At 42.5% G+C, this 20227-nt stretch overlaps 1 protein-coding gene and 2 non-coding genes across 3 annotated transcripts; 1 reads left to right on the forward strand and 2 right to left on the reverse strand.

Moving 5' to 3' along the window:
• Window positions 1-522: 522 nt before the first annotated feature.
• trnaw-cca (transfer RNA tryptophan (anticodon CCA)) lies at window positions 523-594 on the forward strand. Its single transcript has one exon. It is a non-coding gene; the product is annotated as a tRNA-Trp (tRNA).
• Window positions 595-2438: 1844 nt separating this feature from the next.
• Window positions 2439-2510, reverse strand: trnaw-cca (transfer RNA tryptophan (anticodon CCA)). Its single transcript has one exon. It is a non-coding gene; the product is annotated as a tRNA-Trp (tRNA).
• A 9828-nt stretch (window positions 2511-12338) lies between these two features.
• Window positions 12339-20024, reverse strand: arfip2b (ADP-ribosylation factor interacting protein 2b). The gene is made up of 9 exons (XM_068744521.1): window positions 19926-20024; window positions 17587-17643; window positions 16053-16161; window positions 15659-15715; window positions 13847-13962; window positions 13533-13754; window positions 13274-13431; window positions 12573-12747; window positions 12339-12494 (listed from the first exon to the last, which is right to left on the reverse strand). Exons 1-9 carry the CDS (start codon window positions 20022-20024, stop codon window positions 12339-12341), a joined length of 1149 nt encoding a protein of 382 aa, XP_068600622.1.
• Between the last annotated feature and the right edge of the window lie 203 nt (window positions 20025-20227).

The following is a 20227-nucleotide window of genomic DNA, read 5'->3' on the forward strand; positions in this document are numbered from 1 at the left end:
GTTATAGCTCAGTGAAGGATGGAAACCAGCTTCTTGCACATGTGTCAAAGTTACGGCCCAGCAGAATCACCAATAAAAAAAAAAAAAAGGAGTTGCAGTCTTTTTAAATGTATTTTTTCAGGTCAAAATATTGCAGGTCCTGTTTGTTGGACGCAGGTGAACCAGATTGACGGATGTTGGAATCCATCATCGGTTGAACTGCGCCATCTAGTGTCTGTGCAAAGATTCAGTGTTGCTCCGGACAGTTTGCTGGATGGTCAGCATCATGGCACATATTTCAAAATGAAGGGATACGTAATAAGGCCACGCACCAAAGACGAATTGGAGTAAAAATGCACCTTCCATCGACAACGTCCGACACATAGTCAGGATGTTCGGTCAGTCAGAGGAGCCCATTCACGGTGTAGGTTATTTTCAAATATACAGACAAACAAACAAAAACATCACATCTGCAATGGATATGACAAAATCACAATACTGCCTGCAGAATCCGGACACGCGTAGAAGCAGCACTGATGTGAAGGCCTCGTGGCGCAACGGTAGCGCGTCTGACTCCAGATCAGAAGGTTGCGTGTTCAAATCACGTCGAGGTCACGAAGGATTGATAATAACTTCAACTTTTCTTCTGCGCCGAAGAAATTATGTAAACCTTGTATAGAAATACCTCTCATTCTCTTTATATTGTGATTTACACGAAAAAGAATGGCCCAACATGTATATTATGTATATTTGTAGATTTCTTAGGGCATGTACACGTGTATTCTTCCAAAAATTAAGATATTTTTCCACGGTTTGGCCTATCACTCACACGAAACCTCATATTTATGTCACTAAAAATGATGTTTTTTTTGAAAACTCCGTTTACGCGTCTTCGCCTGTTTCGTAACGTCACTGCCGCGACGAAAGCTGCTGTGACATCATATGTGTGCGACCCGTGTTTACATTCAGAAACAGCGCGGATGCCTTCAAAACGTATCGCTTACTTGTTGGCTTTGTATTCCAAAAGTATGTTTAGGAGCAATTCTGACGCCATTCATGTTTGATGAAAGTGACGACGGCAGACGGAGCGTTCTGATTGGATAGGATTTGGGGAACGACGCCGCCGATTCGTTTTTTTCTTTTTTAACTTTATTAACATAACTCACAGTGACAGTACAGATTTCACCCTTCGACATTACACAAAACATCTTCAGAGAACAAAATAGAAGGAAATCTAACAGCGAGGAATATAAAATCACTAATACAATTATATGTGCAAAAGAAATAAAAGAATGAGAAGAAAAATACAAAAATACACCGTTTTTGGCATGCGTTTTTAACAACGCGTTTATGCGGTGACGTGAGGATGGATTAATGGATGTTATTTTTTTTCGATGCGGAGGAGGAAAAATATTTGGTAAAAAAATAAAAATAAACAGCTACGTGTACATGGCCTCAATCATGAAAATATACCTTCAACAATTAGATTCATATTGATATCATTATTAGTTTAGAAGTTATTCACAAAAAGCACATTTTCAGGAATGGTGGATTCTTCTGGATCTAGATCTATAGCTTTTGAAGATACAACAAAACAGTTTGTCCAACTTCCAAAGTGTCTTGGTAAAGGCCAGCAAAAACAGAGCATCCTTTGTGGAGAGAGATATTATTGAAAGTGTCCAAAAACAAAATTGTTTTGTTGTAAAACATTTACCTCCATTTCAACCAGATTTGTTTCCTCAGGTATTTAAGGGGACATATTGTGAAAAAATAACTTTCCCCATGTTTCTACCCAAATATTTTGGTGGTTTCGGGTCATGACCAACGCAAAAACTGCAAAATTAAACCATCCAGAGGCGTTTCTGACAGAGCTGATTGAGACAGAAAAGAGGGACGCTGTCCTACAGCATCTGTTTCTAATTTTGACCAAAGATTTCATATACAGAAAGTGTTTGGGGAACTTAGTTAAATTGTGGAATAATTTCTAGCTGTTAGTTATATTTATGGTCTGTGCTATTTCATTTCTTTGTGAAAGAAAGCACGAAGCTGTTTTCAGCCATTAATAACTGTTAAAGAGCTAAAGATTTGACCTTGACGTGATTTGAACACGCAACCTTCTGATCTGGAGTCAGACGTGCTACCTTCGTGCCACAAGGTCTGCTCGCTCTGACATTTGGCACAACACAAAATGTTTCCATAATTTCTTTGGGAGGGAAGACTGAAGCTACTGTCAGTCCTTTATAACTAAAGATTTAACCTCAACATGATTTGAAGAGACCATTTTCTGATCTGGAGTCAGACACATGGCCTTTGTGCCATAACTCCTGGAAGTGTTTGCTTCTTGGACTACTGGTTTGCTTTTCATGATTTTTTATATGTTTCTGTAAAATGTTTCCACAGATGTTTTCCCGGTGGGAAGATCGACGGCATCATCAGTCCCTCTTAACTGTTACAGGAGCTGACCTCGATGTGATTTGAACACACAGCCTTCTGATCTGGAGTCAGACGCGCTACCCTTGCGCCACGGGGTCAGGTTGGCTTCCGATTTGGTGATGATCCACAGGAGATGCTGGATTATGAATCACTTTGAAATTTCCCGCAACATTTCCATCAATGAAGCTTCAAAACGTGTTCCTCAGTATCTCTCCTTGAATGACCAGCAGCTGCCACCGCCATATATATTAGAGTCCTGATCGGGAGGTAACTTCCGATTCCGATCGAGTCTGCAAGCAGGTTCTAAAAGCAGTCAGGGTCCAAGTGTTTATCACACACTAAAACATTTTTGCCAGAACATTACCACCAAAAATAAACTTTATCCACTCTGATCATCTGTCCTCGAGCCGGTAGCTGTTGCAGCGAACAACATAACAGCGTTTGTGTATCCCTGACGCTCTCATTTTACAGAAAATAGAGCAGTTATTTCTGATGTAGCACTCTGCTTAAAGAGCTAGAGTCTACTCTAGACTGTAATCTCCACCTGTGTGCTTGGCCCAACATTGAGTCTGTCTTTTAAGAACCTCAACCAAAAGAAAAGCAAATTTCTCATTGGCCCAGAACTCCTTAAACTGCATTCCCAGACTGCCTATTTAATTCTAATCATTGTGCCAGTTGATTTGAAATGCCAGGAGAATGAAAAGCGCTTCTTTCTTTTCACTCAGTTGGGAGGGATGGGAATTTGGACATGGGAAGACGACACAAAAACCGGTGTAGAGCTGGGATTTGTCGGTTTGCTACAGTTTAGTGTCCTAGTTTAATAGATTAGTGGAATTTGTGATCACCTATGATTTTGTGTTTTGAGAGGCACTACCAAATTTATCAAACTGATTGCTTTACTCTTTAATGGCAGTCTAATTGCATGTTTTAGACATAAAGAAGGTCGAGGACTTCAAGCACACAGGGTCAACATTACAGAGCGATGTTGAATGTGGAGCGGAAGTGGGTGGAGGAAAATATCAGGTGTGCTCTGTGATAGGAGAGTGTCAGCGAGGATTAAATTAAAGGTCTCCAAGACAGTGGTGAGGACAGCCATGATGGACGGCTTAGAGACAGCGGCTCTGAGGAAAAGACAGGAGGCGGAGCTAGAAGTGGAGGAGATGATGATGCTGAGGTTCTCCTTGGGAGTGACCAGGTTGGACAGGATTAGAATTGAGACAATAAGAGGGACAGTGAAGGTTAGATATTGACTTTGATGGTTTGGACATGTCCAGAGGAGAGACAGGGACTATATCGGTAGAAGGATGCTGAGGATGGAACTGCCAGGGAACAGGGCTAGAGGTCGACCCAGGAGAAGATACATGGACGTAGTGAGGGAGGACATGAGAGTGGATGCTGTTGGGGGGGAGGACGATGTAAAGGACAGGGTGATGTGGAGAAAAATGATTTGCCATGGCGTCCCCTCACGGGACTAGCTGATAGAAGAAGAAGTGGCTTAATTACATGTTTACTACATATGCCAAATCCTTAAAATTACAGCCAAGTCTCTCTTGCTATTGAAACAACTGAAAAGGTAAGAACTGTCAAAAGAGCAGAAATCATTCAGGAGGCAGTAACACCCGCCAAACCATTAGTAACAGTAAACGTGGTTGAGCATACAAGCCAAAAAAATTAAAGTTAGAATATTACTCTTTATTGGGCACAAAAAGACAAAAAAAGAAGATAGGATTTAGTAGTAAGACCCTCACGGATCAAAGCAAGTCCTCATTTGCCTTGGTTCCACTGGAGAGTAAACCATTAAAAACACAGAAACACATTTTAAAAATACATAAAAAAGGCAAAGTATTCTCCAAATCTGAATGAAAATTCTAATTAAGTGTTAAGTCCTTTGTTCTCTTCTTCCACACTGCCAGGTTTATTCCTACCTCCAATGCGTCTGAAGAAGGATATGATCCCAGACGAGCCCATCTGCCCCTCAGCCTTGCCAACAAACACTGAAGAGGCTAATGCTTCTTTTCCTCCTCTGGTTTCCGTCCTTGATCCAGAAGAGTATGACCGTTGAGGTTTGTGTTTCTGGAACAAGTCTTCCACCCAGAAGCAAGATGCTGGAGATTGTCTCGGCTCATCCACGGAAACGGACCTGTGGATTGGACCATCTGACACAGTTCTTTGAATAGATGAAGAAGCCCCAGATAGGGATGGTAGACAGTCTTGATTGGATGAATTGGGAAGATGATCGTCTATGTTACCCACCCAGACTCCATCTTCAGGGTCATCATTGGTCAATGGAAAGGATAGTCTCTGTGGGCGTGTTGGACTATTCTGCTGGACTGGGTTTCTCTGGGGGCAAGTGAAAGGGCTCAGGATCGTCCACGGAGAACCCAAGTCCCCATTGTTGACAAAGAAGTAGTCCCTGGTCCTGGGCTGAGGGGTTGTTGGTGTAGCCGGTGTGTCTTGCGCTCTCTCCAGCTTATTAGATGTGCCTGAAACTCTGTCTCCATCTTGGCAGCAATTTTGTTGTCGAAGCACCCTCTGAGTCACCTCACGCATCTTTTCAGCTTCTCCTTCGTTGTCCAGTTGCTCGTCCTCTCTTTGCAGCTGGGGTTGTATGTTTTCAGGCCTCTCTTGTCCAGCAGAAGGCACAGCATCAGTTTTTTCAACTGACTGAACCATCTGAGAACCATGCTCATTGGCGGATCTTTCAGAAGGGGGAGGCATGGCTTTCCTGTTTCTAGTTGATCCGTCCGGAATGCTGGATAGGAAGCTATGCAAGGCCGACTCCAAGGAGGAATCCAGGTCAGGATCACCTCCTTGACAAGACACCGTGAAGAGTCGTTTCGCTGCAGTACGCAAGCTCTGCTTTTGTTTGCTCCTCTTCTCCACTGCCTCTCGAGTCTGGTTCTCCTACAGTCATGTAAAAAGAGGAAGTCTTAGATGAGAAAATGCACAAAGTAATAACAGAACACGAGGAACACTTACCTGCACAGCTGTGTGAAACCGCTTGCAAAAGGAATGGAAGATGGAGCAGCATTCCTCTAATTTGAAGGTAGCTGGGTCTTCACAGAAGAACTCAGCCACAGCATCGCTCAGAGAATTCAGCTCATGCAGAGACGATGCAACATCGGCAAGCTTGGCCTCAGCACTCTGAGAAATGAAGACGTATAAAAAGGGAATAAAGACAAAACTGCATAAACTATTGTTATCATGGTGCTCCTGCATAATTAAGGTAAAACAACAAAGGTTCAACTTTACCACGAGGAAAGTCTCCATTTGTATTAAGAGGTCGGGCTGTCTGCTTGTGTACAACTTCACTTCCTTGATCTTCTTAGCTTCCTTCTCAAAATCTGCAATTACCTCCCCTTTGCCAATTCTGTTAGCGAGGAGCATTAGGTTGGTAAAAAAAAAAAAAAGGTTGGTAACGTGCTTACCAACGACATTCAGTGCAAGAGTGAAATAGTTTAACCGTTTTGACCAACAAGATCATCCGAGTAGTGGCTACACCACCTTGATGCCATCCCGATGTGTTCGAGCTGACTGGGAAAAGTCAGCAACTCTGCATCAATGTCCTCTGCTTGCTGGGAAGGGAAGTTCAACCAGGAAGAGAGTAAAGTGAAATGGAATAGAAATGTTTAGTGATTTATCCACAATTTCACAAATCTTCAAAGAGCAACTGTTCACCTTGGCGACATAGTGCATGAGGTTCATGCCAGGCCTGTTGGCCTTGGTGTCTGCCAGCTTGAGAAGAGAGGCCATCCTGAAGCCGATGGCATTTTCACTGAAACCACCCTGAATTAAAAAAGCATTTTAATGGTCATTTTATTTGTAGTGTAAATGTTCAAATTCTCAAAAAACAGCTGAAATGCTTTAATGTACAAGGAAAAAATAAATAGATACACATAAAAAACGAATCTCAAAGCAAAATACTAACAGCATTCATGTAATTTCCAGCTTTTAATACAAGACGAATGACTGAGTGGAGGTCATCGCAGTTCAACAGGTCTGCAGGTGAGAAGAAAGACGCTTTGTATAAATATATAATGTCAGTATTCAGATTATATAAAAAGGCTCCAGTTGTTACCGTTAGCTGCTTTGGTCATTACAGCAACAGAACTCTTCACCTCTTCCATGAGAGGAAAGAATTCCTCTCTCAGTACCATCATTTTCAGGCGTTCCTCGTAGCTGAATGTGAGACAAATCAGCAAAACTACCAACTATCAGCTATTTGCCATTATTATTATTGAACGGAGAGATGAGGGACAATCCTCAAACCATGCCAATAACAGCTCATATTTCCTCAAAGAATGATCTTATACAGCTTTTCCCAACTTGCACACTTTAGTTATTAATCGGTATATTATTGCTACCAATTATATTGGTACGACGAACAAAAGGAAAACTCACCCTGGTACTTTGACGAGTTGCACCATAAACTGGTCAGCCTCAGGTAACACAGAGAGATTTCCACTGAACGACAGCAGCTGCTTCACCTGTGAACCCAAACATTCAAATTAAATTTGATTGATTAATTTTTGTTATAATTTCCTAATCATAGATTATTTTTATACCCGGTAAAATATTAAATAGACTTTAAGCAAATTGGACAAAAGTGTGAAAAATAGGAATATGGATTCGTTACCTCACTTTCTTCTGGCAGCAGTTTACAAAGATCTTTCAGCTTGCCCGTTTCAAATCTGAGCCCGTTCCCATCACAAATGTCCCGAACCATTTCTTTCACTGGCCTGCAGGGGGAGACAAAACCCGGTTTTATAAGATCCTTTGTGTTTGGGTGACTTCCCTCCATAACCAGCCTGAACATTTCAAGCTGCAACATTTAACATTTGCTTAACTGCAGATTTCTATTCCACAGAATATGATCGACTGAACTAAAACGTCTGCTGCTCAGGTGATGGCAAACACACGAGAAGTGAATGAAGATCACTGTTCCTCCATGTCCTGAACGGAGGGTTCATCGTGTTGCCATTCCTCCACCAGTTGCTCTGATCTGCATCCTTTCATCAAATCACACCACTGTCCTTCTTTGAAACACTTCTTACCTCTTGAATTGTCTCAGGAAGATCCCGATATTCATACTCTTTTTGCAGTCGAGTATTGTGACCTAAAGAAAAAAGGAACAAAAGCTGTTGACGCCAATCCACTGAGCATCCTTATTCAAATGAGGAAGATGAGTCTCCACCCAAAATTATGACAGAGGAAGCAAAAACATCCTCAAAACCCAGTTCCTGATCGATTGTGTGATTGTTATTTTAAAGAAAGCAGCTCCTATTTGTGTTTATTACTTCCCAAACACCGGCCTGTCTGTAAACACTGGCTGCCGTCTGTTCCACCAAACAGTGTCTGCAACATTCCGATTATCTACCCGAGGCTCCTGTGCAAAGGGATCCATGCCATCACCCTTCTTCAGACCAATGGAGCTTGGATTTCGAAGTGAGGCCCCTCTGTCCTTCTGACTGAACAACTCCTCCATGCTCTGGGTATCCAGCACAAGATTCCTCTGCGGACGTGTCGACGTCCAGACGTTCAATTTTCCCAGCACATGCCGGCTGGGGATGGTGTCCCAGTTCAGCTTTTTCATGCAACGTCGCTGGATCTTACAAGACCCAAAAGCAAGGGGAGGAAGGAGAGGAGCAGGAGGAGGAGGAGGAGGGGGAGGGGGTGGTGGTGGAGGAGGAGGGGGTGGCGGTGGTTGTGCATTGGTAACGCACAGGATGGGAGGTAGAGGAGAAGATGACAGGAGGTTTGAATCTTCCTGAGCATCCGGGGAAAGTGGAGGAGAGTCTTGAGAGGAACGGTCCGGAAGGGAAACAGATTTTAGAAGCAGCACTCCCTCCATCTGGAGCTCAAATCCAAATGATGGGAGGGAGGATCCCACTCTTGGCCAGGTCAGGTCTGAGGAGAAGCAGAAACAGAATTGTGGCAATACCTCTAATAACGGTGCTTCCAAAATCAGATTGATCAATTGATAAAACTTTTTTTTTCTTTTTTCCACAAACATGCATATGTAACCCCCTTGAGTGTTTAATGCCCATCTAACTGCTGCTTGGGCCACAAAACCCGCAACATTATCAGAATCAGTTTAATTTCTTGATGAAAAACCAAACATATTTAATGAGCAGCCAAAGCATCGTCTCCATAAGTTAAAGCAGTGGTCCCCAAACTACGGCCCCCTGAACAATCCCAGATTTAAAAAATTAAATGAAAAAAATAATTTATTTTCTTTTCCATTATTATTTTCCTTTCCATACAACACCAGTAGCCGGTGGGGGATCAATAATGGTATGGGGTGCATTTAAGCGGGGTCATTAATTCAATCTTTTGTTTCCTAAAAATAATATTGATAGTGAAGAATATATTAATATTCTGAAGAAACGCCTCCTTCCTTTTGTTTGGGACAATTTTAATGATGATCACATACGACCAGAAAGGTAATGTTCCATGGACTTTTTTTCTGTGACGAACCCAGAATGGGTTATTGGGTTAATATTTATTTTATTAATAGTGTTATTATTTATTTCCCGACTTTTTTTTCTGTGAAGAAAGGGTTATTTGGTGGCTGTCTGGAAAACAATAAATGTTTAGGCACCCCTGCCATCGTCACACTTTTCCTGTACAAACTGACCCCGGCCCTCCATCAGAGAAGGGAAAAGTTATGTGGGCCTCAGGAAAAAAGTTTGGGGACCTCTGAGTTAAAGGGATGACTTTATTTATATTTAGTGACTGTTGAAACGACTTGTCAACAAACAGGGAAGTCGGTCCTTCCCCCACAGAAGGGTTCCTATTCCTGATCATTGTTACATGCGAAACGGGCCACGCAATAAACACAAATGAAACGTCCTCGCAGACGCAGAAGCTAAGAGACTCCCGTCTGTGAGTTCAACGTCAGAGCTCAAAGGATAAAAAACAACGCGGAAAAATGTACGGCTGCGTGTCAAAAACAAAAACACCGTCATCGATCCGCTTCACTCACCGAGTTTGTAGCTGTCAAATCGTCCCACGCCTGATCTCGCCTCGTGCTGCCGAACACTCCAACAGGTCACAGGTGCAGGACACGCCCCCACCAATCAAACACAGGTGCGTCCTTCCGGCGTGACGCACGGCGTGAGAAGGAGCGTCAGATAATTCTAATTTAATTGTATATTGACAATATACATTATTATTTACAGCATAGCATAACTTACACACACGTTGAATTGTGACAAAATATAATTTTCGAGTTAAACTTTGTTCCAGTTGTCTGAATAAACAAGACAATATAGTAAACGAGTAGAAATATTTGATGGGTTATCAATAGACTTGTGTGAGTTTTTAGTGAATATCACAATATTCAAGTTTTATTTGATTGGAATTTAGGCGCCAGCGCTTACATGTAGCAGAAAGAAAACACGACACTGAATTCAAAGACAGCAAACGAACATTTGAAAATGTGGACTTTTATTTTGTTGGCCTTGGGGGTATGGTGGGATCTTTCACGTCTGAGTGAGGAATGAAGGCAAAGTATCACATCAATGAAAACTTCATTTATAACCTTCACATTTCATCATGTGCCATCAGTCATACAGAACAATACACCAGCACAGCCTAGAAAACATTGATTGTACACAAATAATAGGTCTAATTTTAGAAATCTTTGCTTTCTCTCCCTCTGCAACAACATCAAGACTGCTGGTAGGAGTGCTTGTCACTTCTTTTATTTTCCAATTTACTTATTGGCTCTTACCAAAATAAAACCCTTTTGGCATTGATCTTTGTAAACTTCAGAGGAGCAGGGCTGGACAAGAAGTCAAATGTAGTTTATATTGCTGTGCGGTGATCAAACAGACCAGGAGGAGTCCAGGGAAACTGGAATTTTAGCAACAAGTGAGGCCAAAGTCTTACAGATTGCCAATTTTCAAATTTGAAAACACATCCATAAAGCATCGGCACGATAATTTATTACAACTGAACCCATCGTGCTCATCAAGTCCACCTTTTCATAAATACCCTGAAGCGTGCAGCCAGTTTGAAAATTGAAATGGAGAAGCTGACTTTAGGCCGCCCAACACTAGCTGTCAGACATTCACTGGATTCTCTGCATTTATCAGCAAAGGAAATGAAAGCAACTTGCATTATTATTTTGAGGGCGGATCATTTACACATACGGTAACCCTGTGTCACGCTTTTTGTTATTATGTGTCACTTATATAAAACGTAATTCTAATTTCTCACAGAACAGAGATGTCAAAGATTAAGATTTCAACAGAATACATACAATTAACGTAAATACAGTGATGATGAACAATCCATTGTTACAAATATCTGCATAAAACTACACGTGTATTTCTTGTAATTGTCAAAGAATGATCGTTTACCACCATGATTAAAGTAACACAAAACCACCTCATTGAAATGATTCACGGTGTTCCACTCCTCCATAAACATTTGATAAGATTTTAAGTCAAGATATCAGGATTAGTATTCGACTGCTAAAACAATCTTCAGTGTGAAGACAGGAAACCCTCGTCAAATGTATTCTGTTTAAGGAAGGAAGTAAAATGCAACTCCGGTGTCCATTATCGGTCCTTTTAAACTCTAAGAACCACACGCTAATACATCATCACCTAAATGTGGTTCCATTCTGATTAACTCCATCAAACACCTGAATAAAGAATTAAATCTTAGCTGGCTGATAAAGCATCATCGGCCCTTTGAAGCCCGTGCAGGCCGCAGTGAGACCGAGCCGACCGACCGACGGACGGTCCCTGAACCCCACCTGGAAATGTTACAAAGGTCATCCAATAAACATCTGTTCAACTACCTTTGGGTAAACATGATGAATTCTTTAAGACCCGGATCAGTAATCAGTATAACTTTGGGAAGCAGTGGCAGCTCCCTTAATATTATAGTTGCAGAGTGTTACAGTCAATGCTTGACCAGTTTGCCTGGTCCGGAACCTGTTGAAGTTCTAAACTAGAAAAGAATTTGGAGCGAGCAAACCTCCACCAATCTCTCTCTCTAACATTAAACGCACAGTAGGCCGAAACACAAGTGTACCCCCATTTTTAAAATAATTTTGATAATAACCGCAATCTGGATCCAATCCGGATTGCGTGTCAAAACCCATAAACATCGGTTATCAACCGACATATCGAGGAACAAATTTTGAAGCTCCATTGACTGCAATGCAACCAAAAATGTCAAAGTGATCCAGAATCCAGGATCTCTTCGGGATCATCCCTGAAATGTAAGCATCGATTCCAAACATTTCCTAAAAAATGTCATCAAGATCCGTTACAGACAGTTAAACAGTAAAACCCAAACCTGCCCTTCACTCTGAAACAAAGAACCACCGGCTAGAACTAAAGTAATAAAATAAATACAAAAATGAACAGAAAGTCAACCGAATAAAAAATGTGTTTTATAAATGAGTCATATTTACTTACTTGAAACTTACATTGATATGAAATGAATGTACCATAAATATTTCCTTCATGTGGAGTCTGAACTTTTCTTCTTCTCGTCCTGGCTGCACGCTCTGGGAATATTAGCTCATATGTGAGGAGGTACGAAGGGAGAGTCCTAATGCCTGTTAGTTTTGATTTGTGTTTGGTCACCACAAGAAATAATGCCCGGGATTAACACAGGCTCACACGCAGAATAATAGATTAAGACAACTAGAGGAGAAGGAAGGCGAAGAGGATCGGCTTCTCTAGGAACAAAGCACAAAGTGAAGGTAGGATCGAGAAAAAGAAATCTGGCGAGAGGCACCGAGGAGCGCCCCCTCCCCAGACTGTTCAAGAAACGAGGTTTCCTGCATTTAACCCATTCGTCATCAACAACCACACGTTCCTCTCGCGTCTTCATCCTAGTGATCTATAACGGTCCTCTGTACGCAGGCGGAGGTGTTCAAGAAAGCGGCTCCGGCAGAACGCTCACTGCTCCTCCAACCAAGAGGGCTTGTCGGCTCCCGGCGGCCTCAACTTCAGGTTGAACTGCTTCAGCGTTTGCTCCAGCTGCTGCTGGTTGCCGGCAAAGTATGCCGAGATGGCGTTGTGGAAGAGAAGGAGCTGCTTGTGCATTACCTTCACCTGGAGGACAAAAAAACAAGGGAGATGAGGTAGAAACGGAAGCTGGTTTTACATTCGATGGCCTGCCCCGCCCATCACCTTGTTCTCCTCCAGGAACTTGAGCTTGATGGTAACATCTGAACGTAGGCGTTCAAACTTGTCCTTCTGGATCTGGTATTGCTGTTGGGCAGCATCTATGCGAGCCATGGCGACGGCGTCCCGCGGACCCATACTGAGCTCCTCCAAGTCTGACCGATAAGCATCGAACTCCAGTCTGCTCAGAAGAGGCAAGCAGAAGCGCTTTTGAGGCCCCGTGTGAACCTTACAATTAATGGAACCCAAATTAACCAGTTTTCAGCAAAACATATTACAACAGTTCGGTCGTTTCCAATAAGACAGCAGTTGTAGCGTGTGTTTCTGTGCATGAATCATGAATAGATATATAAATGTGATGAAGCTGGGTGTTTGATAAAAAGAAAATCAGTTAAAAATACACAAACTCTGATTCATTTTACTTTTCATGTTTGTTGTACAAAGACACCAAGACCAATTTAGAACCTTTTGATGATGATGATCCAGAGCACCATGTGGAATGTGTACGGTCAATCCAATCCGGAGGGAAATGAGCTGCTCGGCGGAGGTCTGTGCTTTCCTAATTATATTTTTTTATTAAAGCAATTGTTTCAGATCTAAATCAAACATTAATTTACGTTACAATCCAAATGTTTCATAGGATCTATTACGAGAAGATATGAATGTAATGTTGAGATTCAGTGTTTCGTGTTTTTGAGGGCCCTCACCTGGCGTTTTCATACAGTCTGATGGTCATCAGGGTGTCCGCCATGGTCTTATTGACCAGCGTGTTGATGCTGGACACAAAGAAGTTAATGGCACCGAGTAGAGTCTCCCCATTCTTACACAGCAACTTCTGGGTCTCTGCATTGTAGCCAAACTCATCCTTTAAAAGACAAAAAGCATAAATAATTCAGATCTGTGAACCGAACCAGTTGACTGAGCAACATAAAAGCTACGTGAAATGGGGGGGGGGTTCGGTCTCACCCGGAGCTCTGGAGATTTCTGACTGAGGTCAGCAAAGGTGTCGCCCAGCGCATGCTGCGTCTGCACCATGTTGTAGAAGTGGTTGGTCAGCGCTCTGGCCAATCGCAGCACAGTCTCGTATTTTCTTTTCGTGTCTCTCAGCACCTCTATCTGGGCCTCTAACTCCAGGTCCACAGTCCGGGAGCCTCGGCCGAAACGCTCAGAGATCATTTGCTTTGTACACTGAAACATTTCAGGAAGAAGCAGAGACGTTCACAACCAGCCCCGTTTCTGTGACCGTCTAAGGACACGGGATCGACCTCGTCGTTCGATACCTTGTAAGTGTTGATTCCCCACTTCTTCACCGTTTCTAGTTTCTCCACAGCCACGCCATGTGTGGCTTCCTCTGCCGTCACTGATGAGCCGCTGCTGCTGTGGTGCATGTTAGAACCTGAGCGATAGGACACAAATGTTGAAACGTGAAAATGTTTGAAATATTAAACACACACACACACACACACACACACACACACACACTCAGTGGACTAAATAGAGACCATGTCCTTTACATTAACGATGTAAAGGACAGTGAATCAAGGCCGTTTCCACAATATTCAACCACTGTAAACAGGAAAATCAGTGAGACAGAATGACCAAGTGGTCAAATAGCAGGAAAATGCAGAGATAATAATTAACTGTTTCAGTGCCAGCCATTTTCAGCTCAGCTATAAGCTGAGAGGAACAGTTTTCACTCATTTTGCCAAATGTTCCAAGCCCCACAGAATAATTTGTACTATGCGAACTCTGAACCTACCAAATGACAGATTAAAGTCTCCTCTTTCATCAGTGTGTTCCTACCCTTTTTCGTCCTGGAGTTATTGGGCATTGAAGAGGCAGAATTCAATGTCGGGGTGAATGTTTGGGTTTCAATTGACGTCAATGGCATTGAAAGAGTTAAACAGGACTTTTTTCTTAAAAAAAAGTTGAGCATCTCTACATGAAAGTACTGCAAGAAGAAGTTTATATTTTGGGTCGCTGCTATAATGCACATTAGGCTCACCAACAGAGCCTGTGGGAGCATTACATTACAGCCCCCCCCCCCCCCCCCCCCTCCTTATTACCTTTGTATTCATTTGATTGGCTTGCTAAGTAGAAGAGGAAAGAACTGCTCGGGGGAACGCTACCTCGGCGGGGCTTCGGACGCAGGTCTGTGACAGTCGATGGGTGGTCAAATAAGGATGAAGGAATGGTTCGGGGGGGGGGGGGGGGGTTGGTGCAGGAAAAGGGATTTGTAATATTTGTAGTTGTTTGGGTAGAACGATTTAAAATCATAATTGAATATCTCAGGTTAAAACAGGAATTACAGTATCAAGGTTGAACAAGCATGCCCAAAAAAATTTAATGTTAACGTAGGAAGACGATAGTTGGAAAGTGCAGGGAAATACAGAAAAAAGGAGGATGAGGAGCATGTGGGAGGCCATGAAGAAAAGGAGGACAAAGACAGACAAGATGACAACTTTTAGACAATGCAGACAAATGAGTGGTGAAGATGAGTCAGCTAGAAAGGCAGCAGTACGAAACACTCTGATGATAAATTGGACCTTTTATTTAATATTTAAATAAAATGTACATTATTAAACTGAGGAATTACAATTGCTAAAATCCAAATTTGACAAAAAATATTCTCAAGCAAACAATTTGTGGCAAAATTGAAGAAATCAGTTTCGTGAGAATTTATCTTGCACAAACAAAAAAAACTATTTTGCTCTCGGATCAATAAAAGTATTCCGATTCCATAAAAAAGAAATACGCAGAAAGTAGAGTACAAATATGTACTTTGATAGAAAGAACCATAATTAGCCCAAGATGAAGAGCAGAGGGCAGAAAGTAATGCACTGCCCATCACACCACTAAACGGAAGAAGATCAGTCGGAGAAGCATCTTTCCAAAATGAGACATCCTTCATGTGAGAATTATTCATTTAAAACAGAAAAAAAGAAATTGCATTGGCGTTAAATAAATGTATATTCTGTAAATACAACAGTATCTACAGACCGGGTCTTCATGTTTAGCCTCAGCCCCAAACGCTGTCACATTTTGGAATTAAGCTCTCAATTATCAAAAGATAGTTAGGACTAAAGAGCCACCTAATCCTGTAACTCGGATCCTTTTGTTAAACTCTGCATTGTAGTGAACAGCAGGGCCTGAGAGAGAGAGAGAGAGAAAGAAAGATGCAGAAATATTAACCTCCGATAAGTCAGAAAGAGAGCGTTGTTGTCCTCTGACAGCGTTAGCAAGGAAAGAAGTCGATGCCATCAACAAGAAGTGTGTTCTTAGTGGATCCCCAACATCAACACGAGGAGATAATGATCGACCCATCACCCCAAACGACACAATTTTTTACCACCATAGCTGAGAGTATGATCTCACTGTGGGAATTATCAGAGGCCACAGTAACCAAACACCCCAGAGTCACCAAACATGTCAGAGGGCCCAGCAGGACAGCGGAGGAGAGACTGCAAAGAACTCGCAGGACTATACCTTTGATTGAACCTGTGGAGATGATACCTTCTGCCGTTCCTCCATAACCTCCAGACACAATGCTAGTCTCATTGAGATTGGGACCCGACACCATCACCTGCTGCAGGTCCTGCAGCGTGAGGATAAAAAGAAAAACCCAGGGGGGAGGATAGAGGGTTTGGGGTAGGGTAGGGGAGTGTACAACAGACAGGAGGTTAGCGCAATAGTGTTAATGAAGACAATGCAGGTTAGAGGATTATTCACTAGAGGGAGACAAACACCACTATGTTAGGAACGTCAGTCAGCGCACACGCGTTTCTGTTCAGGGCCGATCAATGAAGCGAGACTCAAATATTCTGGATTATGACTGTTAATCTCAATCTCACATACTGTAATTTATCCTGAGACACAAACCTGGTCGATGGCAGGCTAATTGTAAACCTAAACCTCCGCTAATTCATATTAATCCTACGTGGAAAAACGTAAAAGCTTTTGTAATTGATATATTCCATTATAACAGAAATGTATATTTCTAATAACCAACAGATTGTAGTTTCAGAATGCACTTTCTCCAATAATTTTATCAGATCAAATATGCTTTTTAATATATTAACTATTTAATTAGACATATTATAATATATACAGTATACATATATATATATACACATTTCTTTATATATATAATACCGATCGTAGCACCATTTATGCAGCAGGCTCTCGGAAGCCCAGCGTAGAAAACAGTGCAACAGACACGAAACACACCACAGAAGGTCCTAGTCAATAATCAGCCCGACTCATGACTTGAACTCAGCCAGAGGACTGCAACAGCACAGCTGTGTTGGGACTTAAACTCAAGCCCGACTCAAGTGACTCGATGATCCACGTCGCAGGAGACGCCCAAGTAAACCATCTTCTCCTTCCAAAATAATCAAAGGCTTCAAGTGAAGCCCAACAACCCTTCTTATGTATGGTTTCCTTAATTAAGCTCGCCATTTTCTGCTGTTTGTCTTTCTGCTCAAGTATCAGCTTGCAAGGAAAAAAGAAACAAAAACATATTTGTAAAGGGATTTATGGAAAAAGGATATCTGGACTGAGCAGGTCTCGTAAACGGTGTGAACCGTAGCTCCTGCAACAAACGGACTTAAATTTAACTTTACCCTGCAGTGAGCCACCCTCCTGCTTCATTCTCTTCAAGCATTGCTTGTTGACTGAACCACAGGCAAAGATCCATATCATCCGCCGTAAAAATGCAAACTGGAGACACAAAGGAGACTTCCTGAAAGCTTGGCCTGAGACGTATTGGTACGTCTGTGACAAGGAAATCCTCGGCTCTTAAAGGGAGGCTGTTTGCCTTCAGTAAATCAGCACAAGGAGAGCGTTTGATGCTATTAAAAATCAAGAATAGAACCGCTGCTGGGTTTGCTTCATCTTGTGGCCCAACCCCGGTACCCCTCCCTCGATTGCCCCAACTGTTGTTATGTTATGTCATGCCACACAAAGTCAGACCACTGAGCAGCACTACACACCGACACAAACACACACATGGCCTGCTCACCCTGCCGCCTCTGGAGCTCCCTAACTTCTCATCTAAGCTCCACTGCAGAGTTGCAGCCTGCACAGAGATGGAGGGAGGGAAAAATCGACAAAAAACAAATACGAAACAAAGATCATGACAGAAATAATGAAACAAAATAGAATACTGTAAAATAAATAATTAATAATAATTGTGGGACAGCAGGACTGTAGGATGGAGCGCAGCGATGACTGATCTGGCTACAGATTGGGAATTGTCATTTTGCTTGTTAATGTCTAAGTTGCTCATTGCTTGGTGTGTTGTAGTTTATCTTCTTCCATCCGTTACCCCATTCTTGCCATAGCAAATAATCCCCTAATACATTACGTGCAATAAAAAAAAGCCTTGGCTTTTTCTTTATGAGGAAGCCTTGCCACAGCTTTTGTCTAAAAGGTCCTGCTACACAAATAAAACTGTGGCTACGACTGTTAAGAAGATAACTTTGAGCAAGGCATCACACGGCTGTGCTTTTGCATTATTGCGGTTATCGACACAGCCCTAGAACCATAAACCCGTCGTCAGTCTTTAGCATTTAGCTGGATAGAGGGATATTTGAACCGCGAAGCTGGAGCCAACAACAGAAACCCTGGTTGAACGAAGGACAACTTTTACCGCTGCATTTTCTTCCTCGCGCACGGCTTGTCTTCCTTAAGAGTTCTACGACCTCATGGCGTGCCGTCTCTCCGGTAAAGAAGCGACGGTCACGGATGATTTCACGCGAGCAGCACGGGTGACGACCTCAAGAGAACTTGTAAATAACAGCAGAATGCTTTGGAACTGCTGTTGATTCTCTGCGTTGCTGCTGGCGGTCGAACCCTCTCCTCCACTCGCCATTCCTTTTCTGACTCAAATGCAATGTCAAGAGACTATTTTTTTTTCCTAATCACAGTTCAATTGATTGTTAAATGGTTTTATGAGGTGATTAATGATACATAATGTATTCTGTAACTGCCGTAGGTGGCAGTCATCACAGCCCGTTTGGAGAGAAATAGCACTCCTCCCCTATTTTCCAAGCAATGTTCAGCTGTGGATGGAGTCGTTAGAGCACCGTGGAGCTACGAAAAGTACAAACTCTATTTAAAGAGCTCTATATTTAGAGTATTTTCAGCCAATCATCACGCCAGTAAAACATCTTTTTACAATTGAAGAGAGCGTAGACGGATCAAATCAGCTCGAGCTTCCACTCAGAGGCGGCGGACTGACAGCAATATAAAGCGGGGAACATATTTAAATATATGACTGATTGTTTTTGGTGGTGATCCTTTTTCGCAGTGGCGCATTTCTTCCTGTGGCTTCCCAAACCACAATCCTGTATCTTTTCCACTCTGGCCACGTCAACTGTAGGCAATACACTGACTGAGGATAAAGACCTCCTAAACCCAAGTTAAAATAAACTCTACGCCTTTAACATATCAGTCTTTGTCCATCTGCAAAGTCAACACAGACTGCTGCTGCTTTAACTCAAAGCCCAAGGACAATGAACAGAACGTTTTGGGTTAACTGCAGTTGACAGCCGGGTAATAAAAGACGCTAAACAGTGCAGGAAAACCCGTACCAAAGAACGTAATACTCGCATATCAGTGCAAGCCTGGTGAAAAGGTAAGACTTTGTTTTACTACGTCAGTGGAGGTACACCTAGTCGGATGAGCAAACAAAAGCGTCAATGCTCCCTCCAGGATCTTCAGTCTGTTTGTCCAACGAGGTGTGCCTTTTGACGCAACCTGTTACACGCAACTCTACCCTGAAGCCATCGTCAAGACTCTCAATGCGACGGAAGTGAAATATTCTGGGTCAACTCGCTGCGCCGAGCCGGAGCGTCTCTGCCTTCAAACGAAGCCCACGAGTGCCTCTTCAAGTAACCAGTCCCAACAAGTCTACCAGAGTTAACCGATCCAAGCTAAATGTCCAGTGTTGAAGTTAACCAAATACACGTACAAGCCTGAATGAGGTATCAAACGGAAGGCAGCCGGTTTTAAATCATGATTTCCCTGTACGATTTCTCTTGTAACTAATGAAGACTTCACACTACAGGTTTTTAGGGCTGATTTTAGACTGCTGAATGTTTTACGGCAACGGCAGCAAAAGCTTCTAAATCAAAAAGTAAGGAAGTATCTGCTCAACGCTTCTAAATCAGTACTCGTGTCCCATTTGTGTGAGGTAGTGTCGCAGTAAGAAAAGAGCATATCCTCTCTGCTAATCTTGTGAAGACATAACAGCAATGGCAACTTTAACAGAGTGCACATTTGTCTTTATGTACGCAAGCTTTAAAACTGGTAAATAATACCGATGCCATGTCAACAGAGACAGCAGCCACGACTCACCTGTTCGAGGCTGTCGTCCTCCGGTAGCGTCCCCGTGTCTCCATTACTGTTGATCGGAATCTCCATGGTGGCCGCTTTACTCAGAATGTTGTCGGTCATATTGCACAGTGTCTTCTATAAAAAATAAAAAATAAACATTAATAAAGCATGAATTTAACGGACAAACCCCTAAATAAAATAAAAAGGTGGGGGTGGGGGGGCTAAAAGAGACCAGAGCTCGATCAAAACAGAAACATTCGTAGGCAGATGGGAATACAATTGATCTTCAAAGAGCAAGGCTGCCACTCAGCATGAAAGCGCAC

The sequence above is a fragment of the Brachionichthys hirsutus genome, chromosome 10, assembly GCF_040956055.1.
Source record: "Brachionichthys hirsutus isolate HB-005 chromosome 10, CSIRO-AGI_Bhir_v1, whole genome shotgun sequence".
NCBI classification, from domain to species: domain Eukaryota; kingdom Metazoa; phylum Chordata; class Actinopteri; order Lophiiformes; family Brachionichthyidae; genus Brachionichthys; species Brachionichthys hirsutus.

Coding starts and splice junctions, on each gene's coding strand:
- arfip2b (XM_068744521.1), bottom strand. CDS start 20,024: ATGACCGACAACATTCTGAGTAAAGCGGCCACCATGGAGATTCCGATC. Junction 17,644..19,925: donor AGGACGACAGCCTCGAACAG/GTGAGTCGTGGC, acceptor ATCTCTGTGCAG/GCTGCAACTCTGCAGTGGAG. Junction 13,755..13,846: donor GGGGAATCAACACTTACAAG/GTATCGAACGAC, acceptor GAAATGTTTCAG/TGTACAAAGCAAATGATCTC.